Below are 17,267 nucleotides of genomic sequence, written 5' to 3' on the forward strand. Positions count from 1 at the left end.
AGAGTAACTCCACTAAATACATCAGCGGGAGTTGGTTCTGATGAGTGCCACTAAATAAAAAATTTCTGAACTCCTTTTAATTAGCATCTTAAGTAAAAATCCTCCATTCAATAAAATGGCATGTTGTGCCAATAAGGAAGCAATATAGTAATGATTTTGTCTATATCATTGCAAGCCTATACTACAGCAATTTGATTTAAAAAAAGTAAGCATGTGATGTCTTTTTGATCATGTTTCCAATAAGCTTTGTTGTTTCCTGTCCTCTGTCTATCCCCGACATCATTAAATTTAGATACAAGGAAGTGATGTTAACATTAGTCTTTCATCTGTCACTGTTTAAACCTCTGAACGCTTGCAGACACTGGAAGAATTGCATCTTTAATTCTGTTCCATAAAACAATCCTTCAGATTTCCCAGCAAACTCCATTGCCTGCGGCACACAACGGGCACTGTTAAAGCAAGCACAATCTTTTTCAAATGTCACTGTACACTGGTACGCTCTGATTACACTGTTGTGACTACTCAGCAATCTGAATGAAATAATTAGACTGAATGCATTTGAGCCAAAACTCAAAATAAACTAATGATGGATGAATGTTTTATATGGTGTTCTGTCTCTTTGCTGTAAAGGGTCAATAACTCCCTCCTCAGACACCCACTGGGAAAAAGGTCAATCAATCATATTTTGGAAGGAGTGCAGAAGTGTTCTTTGTGTTCTGCAGGACAGTCCAACCATATCGTTCAACAAGTCCAAAGGGATTTTAGAGCCTGGATATAATGACAGATTCTTTTGGCTTCACTGCAAATGGAGTAACACAAGTACATGCACTGCATTCAAACAGATTATGTAGACCTGTTAATAGCATGGGTCATTTTTTTAAATCAACATTTAGTTTTGTCTTCTACACATCATCACAACTTCCCTTTGTCCTTTCACTGCAGCTTTTTCAATAATCTGTACACCAGGCCTCTTCAGCTAGGCCAACTCCGGCCCGCCAATCAGTTCTGTTTACAAATGAATAAAAACTTTACAACATTTTTGCTAAAATAAATTCTTCAAACCAGCAGAGCAGTCCTGTGTCAATCACAAACATGCATTATTGATGATGAAAGCCCTCCTTTGCATGCTGCTGTTTTCGCCTGAGAATCCAGCTTCTCTCACATGAGTGCCATAAAAATCAATGCTTGTGCCTCGTTGACAAGCGAGAATTTGTATCCCTGTTTGCGGATTGCCCTCACTTCTTACAAACCGGCCTTCTCTGCCACTGCCCAGTCAAAGAATTGCAGTCTCTCTCAACACAGCAGTTTTCTGATTTGTGAGTTAAAAGTGAACTGGAGAATGTTGAAAGGATGTAGTCCAGGTAAGCCAAAGTCCAAGTAGACAGAAAACAAGATGTAGCCAGGTAAGCCAAATTATGTGCCAAATGACTGACATGATGTGTTTACTTTGGGGGCTATATCAGGGGTTGTGTTGAAAAGGAACTGAAATTAAGCAGTTGGCTGAATTCCTTAAAGAATGCCTACTTATTTTCTTTTTTAGTTCATAATTAAGCTACTTTTGCAATGTAGTGTAATAAGTTTTGAATGAAAATGTGGTGGCGTGTTGTGTGAAGTATACATAGATAATGAGAATAATAGTTTAGGGAAATGACTGGCCCCTGTATTTATTTGAATGAAAATGAACTTGACTTTGAATTATGTGTGTCTTTCTAAAAAATTAATATATGTACATGGGACTCGTACTTCCACAGGTCTATGTCAGATCAGGTCCAAACTTCTGGACCCATTTAGACCTCTATTAGTAAGCACTTAACCTGAATTCTAATGTTCTCTTTGAGAAGATTGCCTATAAATAAGCATTAATGTGTGTATTTTTTGCCATTTATCATTTATTTTTTCATGTCATTTTAACTAATAAATAAAATCATATTTAACCAGGATTCAACAGAAAGGTTGACTGTCCCACTGCTTACATGCTGTTTTCGAAGGTGTTTGTGGGTTTCCACCGGCTAGTTTGAATTCCGTTTTACAAATATATGGTGATTTTCAAGATACAACCAAACAAAAAATGAGCTACGTACTCCTTGTAGCTTCAGTTCGCTATGTTTTCCTGCTAACTATGAAACATGCACTTTTCCTTCTTCCCTGCAGTTAGAAATTATTATTTTTCACTTGGAAAGTGATGGTGGTGGGGTCCCTTTCAGCAGGAAGATAATGCTTCTTGGAAATGTCATGTGAGAGCTGCAGTTCATCATCCCGTGAATGTGGGATAGATGATGACAGGGGAGGAGCTGAAGGGTGATGATTCAAGAGGTTCCAAGGTAGAAAGGGTCCCAAAATCATCTGGATTCATATTGTCGTTGTTTGTATCTCACATTATGTATGAAAAATAGTCAGTGTGGTGCCAATTCTGTCTGGATGAGGGATCATGTTGTGATTTTTGGTGGAATTACCTGCAAGACATAGACAGATGACCCGTACCACTGGCAATGTCCACACCCCATCTGAAAATAAATCCCCATCCAAAATCTGGGTCCTTGTTTTCTTAGGGGGGTTTCTAATTTTTATTCTCTGTGCTCACTGCATTATTAATACAACTGAATGTAGTCACAAAAGCAGAGGTAAGAACACCGCCAAAGCCTGTTTTGTGTAAAACGTAGCTAGATTTTCACCTTTCATGTCACTTAAACCTAGAACCTCTTGCATATAAAAGGCTAACTCAAAATTTGGTGTTTACATTGGACATGTATAGGCTGAGTACATTTTATGTCCTGTGGGCTTATAAAACCTATCCAAAAACCAGTGCAATGACACAAAGGAGTAAATTAGAAATCCAGACATTATTAGACACTGTGCTTGTGTACCTCTGATTCACATTCATTAAATCAGAAATTGTTTTACCAACCAGAAATTGCAGATATTTCCTTCCTTACATGTATTACAAAGATTTAAGATACTTCAATAACTGTAAGCACAGCATTTCCAACAACTGTGGTTGGGGATTTCTTTGCAGTGGGTGGCATTTTTGTGGCTTTTTACCACGTTTTTCTATCTATCTATCTAGATGGATTGAACTGAATAATTCACTTTCTTGCTGAGTATTAGTTGAGCCACTCTTATATGTGTCCATCAAATATATAGCTAGAGCCAGGCATGGGTTATTTATATAACAGTATAAACAGCTTCAATCAAACCAAGGACGTGCGGTCGTGTGCGCCTAAACCTTAGGGCCATCAGAATGCTCCCCTCCATCTTCACAGACAGACACGACACGTGCTGCATTTGATAATCTCAACTTTTTATGCAATTCAATAACTGATGAATGGTAGTCTGGTTGTGTCACCTCTCAGGCCTGTCAACCCAGGAGCCCCGGCGGGACCCAGTGGTCCAGTGTCACCCTTCTCTCCCTTTGGCCCTGGAGGACCTGCAGAAAGAAACACAAATATGGTCATAATTGATGACATGATGCATTGGTGATACTAACTCAGTAAAGTTCTACTTTTCAGTAAAAGAAAAAAGGACACTTAATGCAAACACATAAATCCAGCTTTCCTAATTGCAGAATCATTCATTCATTAGGATTTAGTAAAAGTCTAGTTGAAGTTGCAGCAGTGTACAGTTTTATATATATAGGTTTCAACAAAAAATGGAGTTTCTATAATGGCTGCATCTAGATTCTTAAAAATCCATTTACTTTAATAAGTAATAACTGACAACCATGACAATAATTATTTTAACGTTACTTTTCCTGTTCTGAATAGTCCTCCCCTGGAGAGAAAGAGAAGCTGCTACAGGGATTTGTTTGGAATGAAAAAGTAGAGAAATAAAAGCACTCAGTCCACATTGAGTGTCTTTATTGTTACAATCAAGGAAGGAAAGAATCGTGTAGATTCTCCCTTGAAAAGGAAACAAAATGGGCCTAAATAAGTTTCAGAGAGCAACATGTGAGCCTATAATTCCTGCAGATAATTTTATCATCATTATCAAATGCTAGTCATATTTAACATTTTTCACATTTGTCTTACTAGCTAACCTTAACCATCACAACTACATGCTTAACCCTCAAACAGCCCTTTAACCTTGTGGGGTCCAGCATTTAGGTAGCCACAAAGCTATTCTGTCCCCACAAGTATAGTAAATCCTAGTTTATGGACCCTTCAAACATAGTAAAACAAAACACACACACACACACACACACACACACACACACACACACACACACACACACACACACACACACACACACACACACACAAAGAGTGACATAGCAGCCAAAATGATGGCCAACCTGGGTCTTACAATCCAACAGTTTGTTGTACTTGGAGAAAGTGAGTGAAAAAAGCCAAATAGTGAGTGAAATAGAGAGAGAGTAAGAGAGAGAGAGAGAGAGATCTGGCTGCAATGGGAACCACATGTTTAACAAGGTGGACCACAACACAGCTTGTGGGAATGCATAGAAATTTGGTGTTTGTTATTGTCCAGCACATGTCCAGTGGTCCTGATGCTTCAGAGCTCAAATGTTCTTAATTTTCAAGTTTCTGATACTGAGAAGCTGCTGACTGGTTTTGAGATACAGATCTGCCTACTGCTGCCTCGAGTGGCTGCGCAACTGCACACACTTATCTGGTGGTTGCAGGTCATGACACTGTGAAAAGGTCACATTAAGGGGGAGGCTGGGTGTGTACTACTCCTGTGTTTGTGTGTGTTCTTGTATTTGTTTGCTTGCAAGGCCAGGAGCACAATCTGATTGTTAAAGTGAGGACTCTCATGGATGTCAGGTTATGGTTAGAATTAGGGTTAAGTGTAGGACTGAAATCATTAGTCGAGCAATAGAAAAACAATCAGAAACAATTTTGACTAATTAGTTTAATCATTTTCAGCTTCTTCATTGTGAGGATTTTCTAATTCTAGAAAACCAAATACCTCTGGATTTTGTGATGTTGGTTGGACAAAACGTGGTGGGAATGATTAATGATTAGTCAGGAAAATAACCGGCAGGTTCATTTATAATGAAAATAATCATTAGTTGCAGCCATAGTTAACTTTGTATTATGGTTAGGATTTAATCTGCTTAATGTAAACCCATGACCCATGGGGTCCAGTCAACAATATAACATGAACAACAGATGTTGCAGTTGTAGTAGGTTGCATCTGTTAAAACACAACAAATTATGTGCTTCATGTGTGAATCTTTGTGCCTGTTACTTTAAGAAAGTTGCAAGTCACTATAGGCAATTTTATACATACAATATTATACTGTGTATGGGCACAGCCACGCTAGCAGCTGAGAGGTAAGATCTGTTCAGGTCGGATAAGGTCAGGTACAAATTTTGTGGCCCATGAAGACACCTGTTTCCACTTCCCACTGATTAAGACGCTATCGTTTTCTCCCTTGTCTTTTCTTTATTTATTGTGATGTTAGGTACGGACACTGGCGCAAATCATCTGTGGTGACAGGAATTAGAACATAAAAACATTGTTTTGAACATATTGCAAATGCTTTAACATATTGATGCAAATGATTATGTACAATTGTCTGCTGTTTCCTACATTCATCATGCTGATCACAATGTATGATACCGGTTCTCTGTTGAATTATCTTACCCCCCAAAACATAGGCATTAGTTCATTGCAAAAGTCACTACATGCAAAATGGCTGAACATGTTGTCAGTGTTGTTTTGTACAGACCATGGTGCATATACAAAATATGAATAGACAAAAACAAATCCCAACATACTACAGTAGCAACACTGCCCTTAGACCATATATACCACTTATATATGTGTGTGTGTGTATATATTTATAGCTGAGAGAGAGATCTTCTATATCTTTTGATCATATTTTCTATACATGTGTATTAGACTTTTATTTTGTAAATGTCTCCTTACTGTAATTGATGAAGATATCTACTATGCTGTGGATAAGAATCTGTGACCTGACAGACAGGAACATCAGCCGAAGGAGTGTTTCACATGCTTACATTTCCATTTTTGTGCTATGCAGTGCTGTAAACCTTTTTTTCTTTTCTGCATCATAATGACATAGTCTGTCAACAAATTACAGTACGAACAGTAAAAACGTAACTGTGAATCCTGTCCAATCTCTTGCAATGTATTACTTTATACTGTTGAAATTGATATGCCATATTGAAAAAGTGCATAAGAAAACACAGAGTACACTGTTATATTGATAACATGACTAAACATTCTGACTATCTTGTTCCTAAACAATGACACAAGGACTTGTCCTTCTGATGGCACTGACATGTTCAATAACAAAGATTTGCTTTTGAGAGATAGACAAAGGATTTTGAGCAAGTTGTGGGCTTTTGCACGTAATCCACTCTGTTGTGCTGTTTGTTCGACATGTTTCGAGAAATGCACTTCCTGTTTTGCAAATGTTCGGGATGATTTGAGAAATGTACCAAAGCAAGTGAGAAAAACTTTAAATAACACCCCAAAGTTTGTTTTCAACAGCAGTGAGTGAGCCCTTTGTGGAGAGAAATCTGGACTCACAATTGACCTCTGAACCTCTTTTAACACGTTCACTCAAACCTAAATTTACTGGCATCACTTTACAAAATCTCTGGCTATTTAAGTCCTAAAAACCCAATTATCTGCTTTTAAAGTTATAGTTTGGAGAATAAATTTGCAAGGTTCTCAAAAGTACTGTAATGTCTGCATGTCTCAGCTATGTAGAAGACAGTTCACCCTGGTGGTCCTGAAGAAACTGTGTCCTTGGTAATAGTTTGTTTTAGCAAAGCTTCACATTATTAATCTCCTGGCTTTCAGAGTCCCATGTTGGTCCAGTTGACAGTATTTCAACAATAACAAGCCCATGGCTCCTCCAGGATCAGTCTGAAAACATCTGACAGCACTGAGTCCAAGAATGCAACAATAGAGTAGAGTGCAGGCGCCTCCATCCAACATCGGAGACCATGTGTAAGGTGAGATAAGGAGTGTGTTGTAAAATTAATCACTATGATGAATGACACAAGGCATTATCAGGGTTTATGTTGTTTGAGGATACAGCTTTTATAACAAAAACAGATGGACAAAACTGTGGTCAGAAGGAGTTCGATGTATGTCCCTAATGTAAGATGACAGATTTGTGTTGAAAAGTGATTCATTCTGATCGAGGATTTAGAGCAGAGGCTTTCTACAAAGTGCCTTGGCTTTACAAAGTGATTTTGTAACACAGAGATATTTACCATATTTGTCAAAATAGAATACAACATTCTTTCTGGAAATTATGTTTAAAAGGTGGGTGTCATCTTATATTTCAGGACTAGACAATTTTTCAGATCAGTTCTTTTTAAATGCAGAGAGTACTACAGAGAGTGTTGCGTTATGGGTTGTTGTTTCTAGTTTTAATATCGCAAGGCTAGCAACTTTGGTTGAATTGAAGAATTCAATTAGTTTTTTCTTCAGGCTACATATTAAAAACTCCATACTTTATACTACACATACATGCTAAATATTCTCACATCTTCTGGTAATGTGATATTGTGGAAGACTATGTTGTTTCTTGGATGAGAAATGTTCTGGGTTGCCTGCAAAAATAACAAATCCTAAAAAACAGGTATAAAAATGGAATATCCAAGTCTTAAAGAATGAATCAACATAAGCGATATAGGGGTTGGAAAGCTAACAATTTCCTTGAGAAGGTATTTCCCAGAAAATGTGCTAAATTGATCACCTTCACTGCAAACAAGAGGGACATACAGTCAGCAGACCAAGAAAGGTATTCCCCACTTGGTCTCTATGCTTTGTTGATATTTGTGTTCCTCTTTCTTTTATAAAATACATTTAAGTGATCACAAAGTATAAGAAAGGTGCGTGAATCTGGGTGTGAGTGTGTGTGAGTCAGCCTTGACTGAGCTATGGGGCTCTTCACTAGTAAAGCAAACATGTCACTCAGAATGTACAGTAATGGTCATCAGGCGACACAGAGGCTGTAAATGTTTCCAGGCCTCAGCTCTGCTCAAATCAGCTCGTAACATATGCCTAACTCAGCACAAACCCCAGCAGCTCTCAGCAACAACAGATCATCCATCCAAAGCGGCACATGTCACCATTGCTGTATGGAAACCCTTGAAGCTGTTTTCAGACAAAAGGTCCAAAAAAAACTTCTGTACACTAACTGTTCAGCACCAAACAGCAAACAGACACAATTAGAGACTAGGTCACTTGCAAGGATCACACAATCAAGAGATACAATTAAATGATTTATTGATGATTGAAGCAGAAAGATGTATGAGTCTTGCAGTTGCTGAATAGACATTCGAAAGCGTTGTGGGGAAGCTACGATAGGGAAATCTCCTGTAGCACCCAGGCATGACGGACCCCTTATAACCCTCTGGAGAGGAAGAAGGAGATCAGGAGGCTGTCCAGAGAAAAGGGTGGAGGTGAGGGATGCAGAATGTGAGAGCGAAGAAGAGGAGCTGGGATGTGTGGGTATTTATGGAAATGCTGGTAATGATGTGACTGAGGTCCTGCTCCTGAAACTCTGCTAATACGCTCCACTTAATGAATGTAGTGAAAAATTTAGTAGTCAGTTGGTAGAGACCAAAAACAGCTAAAAGAGAGTGAATTTTGGACATACATTCACAAAGTGGACACAGACAGGACTCCAAATAAATGATAATGTTGCTTTGTTTCTGGTAATAAATTAGAATCTGTCTCTTTGCTTACAACAACAGATGTTGCAGTTGTAGTCAGTTGCATCTGTTAAAACACAACAAATTAAGTGCTTCATCATGTGAATCTTTGTGCCTGTTACTTTAAGAAAGTTGCAAGTCACTATAGGCAGTTTTATCCATACAATATTATATTGTGTATGGGCATAGCCACGCTAGCATCTGAGAGTCCGGGTAAGATCTGTTCAGGTCGGATAAGGTCAGGTACAAATTTTGTGGCCCATGAAGACACCTGTTTCCACTTCCCACTGATTAAGACGCTATCGTTTTCTCCCTTGTCTTTCCTTTTTTTATTGTGATGTTAGGTACAGACACTGGCGCAAATCATCTGTGGTGACAGGAATTAGAACATAAAAACTCAAGAGTTACAGTTTTTCTCAGTCGCTTTAGTACATTTCTCAGATCAGAATTGAAATTCTCAAAACTGCATGTTCAACCTCCACATCATCTTGTCACTTGCACACATCATAATAGCAATTTCTCATTGTTTTGAACATATTGCAAATGCTTTAACAAATTGATGCAAGTTTGCCATATCAACATAAAAACTGTGTTCACAACTTGTTTCCTCTGCCATTAAGTACCCCCACCGCCAAAATCACTTGTTGCACACTAAACTGAAAATAAGCATGTCTTCTGTGAGGGCGTGGTTTGATCAGATTTGATAGACAGTGGATATGATTGCAACAGAAGCAAACAACTCGACAGCGTAATCAGATTCAGATTTAAATCTTGCTAAATGTGCACACAAATACAGAAACCTCTCATATGGAATAACCACAACTGTGTCTTACTGTGTTTATTGAGAAGCTGGGAATTTAAGTCCTTATCCTATGTTCGATAATCTATAAATTTCAGTGTCTACAAAGTATTATGTTACTTAAAAAACTTAATCAGATCATGAAATCAATTGCCTGTCACAGAACTTCAGCGTATAACATGTTAAGTAACACATTCAGCTACGGCTACTGTTGCTTTTCTCTGTGGAATAAGGAACTTATTTTTTTTCTTCATCAAAAACCATTAGATAAACTTGAAAATACATGGTTGTCCAAAGAGGGTGTTTTCTTGGTTCCTTCCTTAATAGTTTCCATGTTGGAAATACACGAGTTTCATCTTCGGCATAGGAGCAAGAGATCAAAAAACCAAGTGAGTCATTTCTGGAAGGCACTGACAAAGGACCTATTTCTTGTCTGTGTCCTTACATAAAAGTGTGTGGGCCTATTCATAAATGTCAGCAATATCCACACACGAACAGAGGGAACTCAAATGCATATTTCTCTTTCTTTCTCTCACACACATACTGCTGTCAAAATGAAATATAGTCGTGAAACCCTAGTCGAAGGCGTTTGCTTCATGCTAATTAAACACTTAGACCAGAGCAACATGGTATCACACATATAGTAGAAGAAGTAATGAAAGAGGGATCTCTGGAAAACTGGGTGGGACTTTGTACTCCCTGTCTTCCTCATATTTGAAAGACAGGGAGTACTTTGTGTCGAGTGGTAATTACACATGTGATTGGACGAAATTGACGTGAAGTTCCCCAAGGGTCCATTTTTGTGCCTCTTCTGTTCAACATCAACATGCTCCCACATTATTTGATCATAATCATGCAGACGACACACATATTTATATAACAATGTCACCAAGTAACTGTGATCCCATACCAGCACTGAGTAGGTGTAGTGAAGAAAACAGTGATGTGCCAAATTCGTCTTAAATTAAATTAAACAAAGAAAAGTCATACAACACATAATTAATAAAAGGCGAACAATTTGATGTCAGTGCTCAGCTTCAATCGGTGGCATCAAGGACCACAAACTAAGCCATAAATCTTGATGTCATGGAGACCTAAATTTTAACATCCACATTAAGTCGAATAAAAAATCACCCTAAGAATATATCAAGAATTTAAGGACATAAAGCTCAGCAGGATATAAAAAAATAAATTCTGACAATGTGGTTATTGAAAACATCATTCCCTAAAACATTGACATTGACCTTTGAAAATCCAAATGTCTAATCACTGATGAGACACCAATTGATAATAATCTAATAAACCCAGTATTTCAATATGTAATCAAAATCATCTTCCCTTAGTGGGCACGTTACTGTAAATCATATCATGTTGTATTGTAAGGTAATACTTAAGCTTTTTGCATCCCCCAAAAAAAGACTTGAGGCGATATTTTAAACAGCTTCTCATATGTCTTTTATCATTAATACAACAAGTAACATGTGTGGCATGAGCATCACTGTGTGAGTCAGAGAGGAATTAACGGCAAATAAACTGAATAAGAAGACAAGAAGGATGGAGAAAAAAAGGAGGCACGAGAAAGGAACCGAACAGAGGAGGCAAACGTGGATAGAGATGTAAAACTTTTCTTGGCTAAGGTGACTGCGAGCTAACAACAAACAAATGGGCTGCAGAGCTAAAACTAATGACAGAGCTGAGTGGTTGAGTTTTCATTCTGCATGTAGCGTCTAAATTTAACCCACAATTGTTTCCAGGCTCAGGAGAAACGGCATCCCACCCACATGTGAAGCAGACACAAGATCAGGGGTCTCATTCGGTTTTAGTTGCCATCAATCAGAGCGGGCTGCGTCCCCTGCCAGCATTACATCATAGCATACCTATTCTGATTTTAACAAGCCAGGGAAGTCATTTTGTGCCCTGGCAGCGAGAGTCGGACCACGTCGGGACTAATCACATCTGAACAGATTGGAGGAAGAACATTTAGAGTTGCTCAATACCCCGGGGTAGTAATCCCACTGTGTAAAATCACGTTTGCATGCTAGGGTCACTTGCATTCAATCACACTGCAAACATAAATTGGCTCAGATAAGCTATTGTTAATGATCTTTTTGGAGCACAAAGTTCCACCCAAAGGGATTCATTATACTAAGAGTTACAGTTCTCATGTTCTCCATCTGTGTTCACATGTTTTTCATGTATTCCTGCTCTCGTTAGTCATACACTACTTATCATATTTCCAAAGGGAATAGACATGTTTTGTAAATTCCACGATGTATTTCCATGAAATGTATTTTCTTTGTACTTTATGTATGCACACATGCATGATCTTGTTATCCTAGTCACTTGTTTATCTATTATTTTCATGTTCTTTGATGTATATAATTCTTCTTTTCTGCTGCATCGAGAAAATTCCTGCAAAGCGATGAGTTTTGTAAAAAGTCTTGTCATAACTGAGACCTTTGACCTTCACTGAATTAAAGTTTTAAGGTATTTATCAACTTTGGACTTTGCAATTACTATTTTATGATTTTTATAGAATTATTAATATATCCATTTTTTTCTGTTGCCAAACTACTGCACTACTTTCCATCTTACAGCTCACTGTGGTCATCTCTGCTTTCAATAACATTTCTTTTTTGACTTATCTGTTGACCAAATAACGCAGAACACAGACATGGCTAAATCTATAATATGTAACAGCAGCAGCAAATGTTTGCATCAACAGTAATAGAAAACTGCCCCAACATTGCTGAAGCTTGTTGAATCATTAAACATCTACAAAATTGGCGGACACTTGAAAGTACTGACAGGTATGTAGGAGTGAAACTAAACTCCAAACCAAAGAGATTCAGATAGAAGTTACGAAAGTACTGAAAAGCTGAACACAGAGACTTGTCTCCTTGTAGCCTATAAAATGTCTCTGCCTTTAGTCACCAGCACAGACATATGTGTTGAGTCAGTTGAACACAGGACATGGCTTTGGTTAGAAGGAGGATACCATCATAGGCTAGCTGTCTAGGTTCAAACTGGGCTAAAATGTCTATACCTATCACCTATAGCCATTGTTTGGATATGCTTTGAAGTGTATTTAGGACTTGCCTCACATTGATATATAGTAAAAGATGTTGAAAAAATGTATGAAAAAATGTACAACACTGATGCCTGAAAAAAATTCCAATCTCAACCCAATTCAGTCCAGTTCTAACTTAGACATCAAGACGCCTTTTGACCTGCAAATCATCAATTCAATGCCTACTGGACAGGAGTACTAAAGCTCACCCCAAGGGCACTTAGGGGGAGCATTTGTGCTGACAAGAGACGCGCTTGGATTTTTCAAGCACCCTTCTGGTGTCACATTTGGGCCAAAATTAAGCATTCCCTTTGGGAGCAGCCAAATTCTGGTAAAATACAAGTTTCTTGAAAAAAGGTACTCTTTTGCAACCAGAGAATTAATCCTTCTTAGCTGACCTTCTAATATGGTGAGGTTCTTCAGGGCCATGGAGTGCTCCCAATCCTTTAGGCGGAGGTCCTCTGTAATTGTGTTGAGGATCTCCATTTCATTCCTCAGCTGGGCCTCCGTGTGGACATGGGTCACCCATAAACTGCTGGTGTCCTCTGTTATGTTGCTGATCTGGATCTGAGCAGCAGGAGTAAAGGCGGAGGGAGTGTAAAGTGCAGCAGTTCATCAGTATGGTGCAATACAACGGTAACAGTAAGATTTCCTCACTGTGTAGGAAAAGTAAGCTTATAAAATGTATTGTGTATATGCTCTACTGTAAGTGTTAACTTTGTGTCTTAAAAACATTTTAGATTCAATGTACAGGCAACCTGCAAGTCTTGTATCTTCAAGTGGTGAATACTGATGTCATTGCTGAAGGTGTGATTGACAGCTCCCACAGTCCAATTAACCTCGTCCAGTTTTTCAGTCAGCCTGCTCATCTGTCCTGAAGTTTCCCTGAAAGAGAACAGAACTTTATATTTGATTTCAAAGCTTCACTGTTTCACTGCAATTACACTTTCACGCTTTGGAAATGAGGATCTTTTCTTCACTGTCATATATATGTGTACCTGACAAGGATGTCCTGGTTGCGGAGCCAGGTTGAGGTTCGGGACACCTCTGCAATTAAGCCTGTCAGGTTCCTGCCAGCAGAGCTGCTCAGAGAGGACAACCTGTCATCCAGCTGCACCAGGTAGCCCTCTGACTGAAGTGATTGAGCCTGGATGGTTCTCAGCTCCACCTCCAGGCCCTGTTGGGGAAGTATTTCATCATTACTCTCACATGTGACAATAACTTCAAAAGATCACAGTTAAACTGCATTGATTGTTGAGTAAATATTAAATAAGGCTACTATAGTGATACAACAGATCAACAGTGCATCTGGCTCAACTTTTGTCAGACTGCAATACAGTGGTTGAAGAAGTATTCATATCCTTTACTTAAGTAAAATTACTATGACACTATGAAAATACTCTACAATAAGTAAAACCCTTCATTCATTAACTTACTTAAATAGAATTATGTAAGTATTATCAGCATTATTGACTGCAAGTATCAAAAGTAAAAGTACTAATTCTGCAGAAATTGTTCGTTGTCAGTGTTTTACTATTATATAATAGTTTATCCTGTGAGAACTTAACTTTTGATGAGCTCAGACAGCCGTTTTCATCTTTGTGGCAATGCATTTTCTGTCTAGTCCAAGTAAAAAAAAAGTTCATTTAGCTTAAGATGTAGGAGGATTTTCTCATCCCATAAAGGAACATTTAATCCTTCAGTTTATCTGAAAGATCAATTCATTAGAAAGAAAAAATTTTTTACTGGACAGAAAGGGTATGGAAAATGTTATCGGAAAAGTAACTAGTAGCTAAAGCTGTCAGGCAAATGAAGTGGAGTAAAAGGTACAATTTACTTGAGTGTGCTTGAGTAAATGTACTTAGTTACATTCCTCCCCTGCTGTAACGCAGCTGCATCTGGCAATCCTGCTCAAATATGTACAAATTTACATTCCAGGTAGATAACTTAAACTTTAAAATGAACGTGACCACTGTGAACAAGAAGAATGATTACAGCTAAACCTGTTTCAATGTTCATACAGGCACACTGTTTTCAGACAGACTTGAAAAATGTTGAACCTTTAATGTCACTGAAAACCTCATCATCAAACTATTTATGTCCCATAAGTCAGTTCCCACGTCTCAGTCCGTAGAAGCTCCTGTTTCCTCTCTTTTAGTCTTGTGTCGTACCTTGATGAGGATCTCCAGCCTCTGCAGCCAGTTGCTGTGGTTCTGGAAGAGGTTCTCCAGTTTCCAAATGTTCTCCAGCAGGTCAACCTGAGTAGACACCTCGCCCAGGGTCTGCTGGAGCAGCCGAGAGCGCTCCGACATCCGGGTCACGTTCTCCATCAGCACTTCCTGGCTCTGTGAGGACACCTGGGAACGAGAGACTGTGGAGGGAGATAGAAAGACAGAGAGTGAGAGATTTGTTCTGGGTGTTGATTAACTGATCCTTCAGCTACAGCAAAGTCCCCAAATCATGTATCATTTACTATTAATCACTACTGTCAGCTTGGACCGAGCCAGCACTGTAATGCAGTGCAGATGTTGACTCAGTCGCCTGCACTAACTTTGGATGTCTCTTCTTGCTAAATGTATTGTTTTGTTATAGCAAGACCTAAATATTTTATGACTTCAAAACCAGCTTGGCGCACTGTGAGGTTCTCTGTGCTGTGCTGACGACACATTGTGGAAATTCTGCCTTCATTTTGACTGATGTTGAAGTTGGCCTCTGCATGCTGCTGTTTGTCCAATACTTGCAGGAGAGAGAGCATCAGCCCAAAGTGTTTAAAAAAAACACACGATGCATGGATTCGCAATGATGGAAAGTAACTATGTGTATTTTACTTGAAAACTGTACTTTTGAAGAACTTGTATTTCCATTTTATACCAGTTTATCTATAGGGACCACTACATTTATCTGACAGCTATATTTACTAATGACTTTACAGATTAAGATAACATGTAAGATTGTAAAATAAAACACATTGTTAAATATTAAAATCAGTGGTTCCTCATCTTTTTGGCCTGTGACCATCTTTGAGGTCACATTTCAGATAAGTTGTTAGCAGTTCCTCCAAAACGTAATGACATCAGACGGTTTAATTTAAATAACTGTTTTTGAGGGCCAAAGAGGTAAAATCATCCAACATTTCATAAAAGAAAGCCATCTGTCAGCTCAGGAGAATTTCTAGGATTTGATTTTTTCTTTCATTTTAAAGTCAAAAACCCTTATTCCTCCTTTGTTTCCAGCCAACTGGACTACTGTAAGTCGTTATTTAGTGGCCTGCCCCAGAAATCAATCCAACACCTCCAGCTTGTACAAAATACTGCTGCCAGGTTACTCATGAGAACTAGAAAAAAAAATACCATGTTTATCCAGCTTTGGCCTCCTCACACTGGTCACAAGTATGTTTGTTACACTGTTGACGTTCTCTCTCCATCCCTAGGCTCCAGTTGTTATTGACTCTCCCCTGATCCCCAGGTCCAGGCTGGGGACACAGGGTATTCAGGTGTTTGCTCCCTTGTGATCTAATCATTTTAATATATGTTTTGTGTGCTCCCATGAGTGTTATTTGTTTATTTCTGTTTTTATCTTGTGACCCTTTGGAGGAGGCCAGACCCCAAGGTTGAGAACCAATCTAGTATTGTAATACCTGATAAAATATCAGTCCAAAAGGACACTGTTCTGCAGAAACAACACTTTTACACAACACTTTTACTGTTGACAATTGTGAACAGAATTTTACTTGTAATGGAGTATTTTTACATTGTGGTACTGCTACATTTACTAAAGGATCTTTTTTTTTTTTTGACAAAAAGTAGGATATTGGTTTTGTTTCTTGTAATAATGTTCAAAATGCTAATTTGACCTTAAAAATACATCAACACAATTGGGACTTTTTAATGATAAATTGTAAACACACCAAACTTAAACAGAAATAAAAAGAAAGATAGACAAGATGTTTCCCTTTAAGAATTTGTTGAGAGTATTGGAACAACATGATCTGAATTACACACGTGTTTATTTTGCTGTAACATCACATTCACTGACAGTTAACATATTACTGATGAACCTTTCTTGTCTTGTTTTTGGCTGTGGCTTAAAGGCCACTTCTTTAGTCTTTTCTCTGTTCTCGACCGTGTCTAATGAGAAAAAGCTCCTTGGTTTCATGTTATGTTGAGAGCACGTTGGCATGGTAACGGCTCGATAGCCCGGGAGATATTTTGAAACCAGATCCTCAGCATTATGCCGTGACGACATCCTCTCTGCAGGACAGCAGGGACCCATGTGTGCAAAATACCTCAGTGGGCGAAAAAAGGGATTACTTCAGAAACGAGAGGAAGCTGATAATTCCCTTCACACATGCTCTTTGTCCCTAACAGCCCAATATTACACACTCTCTGAATGTTTCTATTTCCACGTTTCTGAGAGAGCGATAAAAGTGTGTTTCTCTGTGTGTGTATGTGTCTGTGTGTGGCTTCATGTGCTAGCATCAAGGCCAAGAAATGTCTGCATGACCTCAGAGCAAGAAAAGTGCTGCAAAGCTACACTACAGCAAACAAACCATCTAAATTCCCGCTAATTATCTGTGTTAGGTTTATTCCTAATGACCTGAAAAACTAAATAAGCCGACATCTCTCCACTACACAGGGCTCTTAATTGTTAAATGATGGTCTGTCAGCAGCAGTGTTTTTTTCAGAAGAACACACACACACACACACACACACACACACACACACACACACACACACAC

The 17,267-nt window shown here is 38.5% G+C and overlaps 1 protein-coding gene across 1 annotated transcript in view; it reads right to left on the reverse strand.

Moving 5' to 3' along the window:
* Nucleotides 1-14,920, reverse strand: part of scara5 (scavenger receptor class A, member 5 (putative)) — a 46,781-nt gene extending 31,861 nt beyond the window's left edge. The window contains exons 1-5 of the mRNA XM_038726505.1: nucleotides 14,701-14,920; nucleotides 13,528-13,706; nucleotides 13,288-13,414; nucleotides 12,928-13,096; nucleotides 3,344-3,424 (exon numbers count right to left, since the gene is read on the reverse strand). Of these exons, the coding sequence (XP_038582433.1) occupies nucleotides 3,344-3,424; nucleotides 12,928-13,096; nucleotides 13,288-13,414; nucleotides 13,528-13,706; nucleotides 14,701-14,859 (715 nt within the window). The 5' untranslated portion in view covers nucleotides 14,860-14,920. The remainder of the gene's footprint in view (nucleotides 1-3,343; nucleotides 3,425-12,927; nucleotides 13,097-13,287; nucleotides 13,415-13,527; nucleotides 13,707-14,700) is intronic.
* Nucleotides 14,921-17,267: the final 2,347 nt, after the last annotated feature.

This window comes from Micropterus salmoides, unplaced genomic scaffold (genome assembly GCF_014851395.1).
Source record: "Micropterus salmoides isolate LMB-PRFRI ecotype aquatic unplaced genomic scaffold, ASM1485139v1 Ms_hic_scaffold_18, whole genome shotgun sequence".
Taxonomy (NCBI): Eukaryota; Metazoa; Chordata; class Actinopteri; order Centrarchiformes; family Centrarchidae; genus Micropterus; species Micropterus salmoides.